General features: G+C 62.1%; 1 protein-coding gene across 1 annotated transcript in view; it reads right to left on the bottom strand.

Moving 5' to 3' along the window:
• The window catches only part of LINGO3 (leucine rich repeat and Ig domain containing 3), a 1,757-nt gene extending 424 nt beyond the window's left edge, over nt 1-1,333 (bottom strand). The window contains 2 exon segments of the mRNA XM_009876499.1: nt 1-7; nt 10-1,333. The exon segment at nt 1-7 is cut by the window's left edge and continues 424 nt beyond it. Of these exon segments, the coding sequence (XP_009874801.1) occupies nt 1-7; nt 10-1,333 (1,331 nt within the window).
• Nucleotides 1,334-1,455: the final 122 nt, after the last annotated feature.

The raw sequence follows: 1,455 nt of genomic DNA, 5'->3' as shown, positions 1-1,455 counted from the left end.
ACGCGCAGGCGTTGGAGGGGTCCGGCCCCCCGTCCGCCCGGCACAGGAAGGACACGGACTGCCCTTCCCGGGCTGTCACGTGCTGCAGCTTCCGATCCCTGATCTTGGGTTTCTGGCAGGTGAAGTACTCGAAGAGCACGGAGTCTGGGAAGTCACGCAGGGCATTGCCCTGGATTTCGGGCGGCGAGGAGCACATGGGCTGCTGCCCGTCGAAGTTGAGCGTCTTCCTTCGCTGCAGGATCCAAAGGAGGCGGCAGTCACAGGCCAGGGGGTTCCTGTCCACCCGCAGCGTCTCCAGTGTGTTGACGGAGTGGAAGGTGCTCTCCTCCAGCGTGGAGAGAAAGTTGCTGGAGAGGTTGAGCAGCCGGATTTGTCTCAGGCCGGAGAAAGCCTGCGGCTCCACGGACACCAAGAGGGCACCCACGATGTGGAGCTCCTGGAGCCGGATGAGGTCTTTGAAAGAGCCCTTCAGCACAGTGCTAATGGGGTTGTAGGACAGGTTGAGGTACCGGAGGTACACCAGGTTCCTCAAGGCAGCAGCGGGCACGGCTGTGATGTTGGTGTAGGTGATGGAGAGCGAGGTGAGGTTCAGGCCCTGGAAGCTGGTGGGGGAGACGTCTTCCAGCAGCGGCCAGTTGTCGATCTCCAGCTGCAGGAGGTTGTAGAGCTTCTTGAAGTTTTGGTCTTCCAGCGCAGAGATGCTGAGGTGCCGCAGCCGCAGCACCTCCAGGTTCTGGAGGTAGGAGAGCGACTCGGCCGAGATGGAGGTCAGGTTGCACCGCTCAATGGTCAGCTGCTCCAGGCCCAGCAGCCCCGAGAAGGCTCGTTGGGAGATGTACACCAAGTCGTTATCGCCCACCTCCAGGCTCTTCAGGTTTCGCAGGTCCTGGAACATGTAGTCCAGCAGGATGACGAGTTTGTTCTCGCTGATGTCCAGGAGGGTGAGGTTGGTCAGCTTGGTGAAGACCCCCGGGGGGATGAGCTTGAGCTGGTTCCCCCGCAGCCGCAAGGTCTGCAGGTTGAAGAGGTTGCTGAAGGCCCCCGGTTCCACATTGGAGATGATGTTCTCGCTGAAATCCAGCTCCTCCAGCAGCGGGTACGGGGAGAGGTCGCCCGGGTTGAGGCAGCGGATGCGGTTCTTGTTGAGCTCCAGGATCTTGGTCTCGGTGGGGATGCCCTCGGGGATGGAGGTGAGCCGCTTGCGGTGACACACCACCGACTTGATCTGCGGGGCGCACTCGCAGCGGGCAGGGCAGGCGGCCGCTCGTGGCGGGCTCAGGAAGACCAAGTGGAGGACCAGGACCGGGAGCCAACATGTCATTGTGTAGAGCATGGTCTTACGGGCTCGCTACCATCTCCCCGTGCGCCTGGAAGAAGGGAGAGAGACGTGGTGTCAGCGGCAAGTCCCGGGGGAGGCTGACAAAGTCCTGCCCGGCCTCCACTCACCCCTCTCTG

This window comes from Apaloderma vittatum, unplaced genomic scaffold (assembly GCF_000703405.1).
Source record: "Apaloderma vittatum isolate BGI_N311 unplaced genomic scaffold, ASM70340v1 scaffold29089, whole genome shotgun sequence".
NCBI lineage: Eukaryota > Metazoa > Chordata > Aves > Trogoniformes > Trogonidae > Apaloderma > Apaloderma vittatum.
This window is presented reverse-complemented; position numbering and strand designations above follow the sequence as displayed.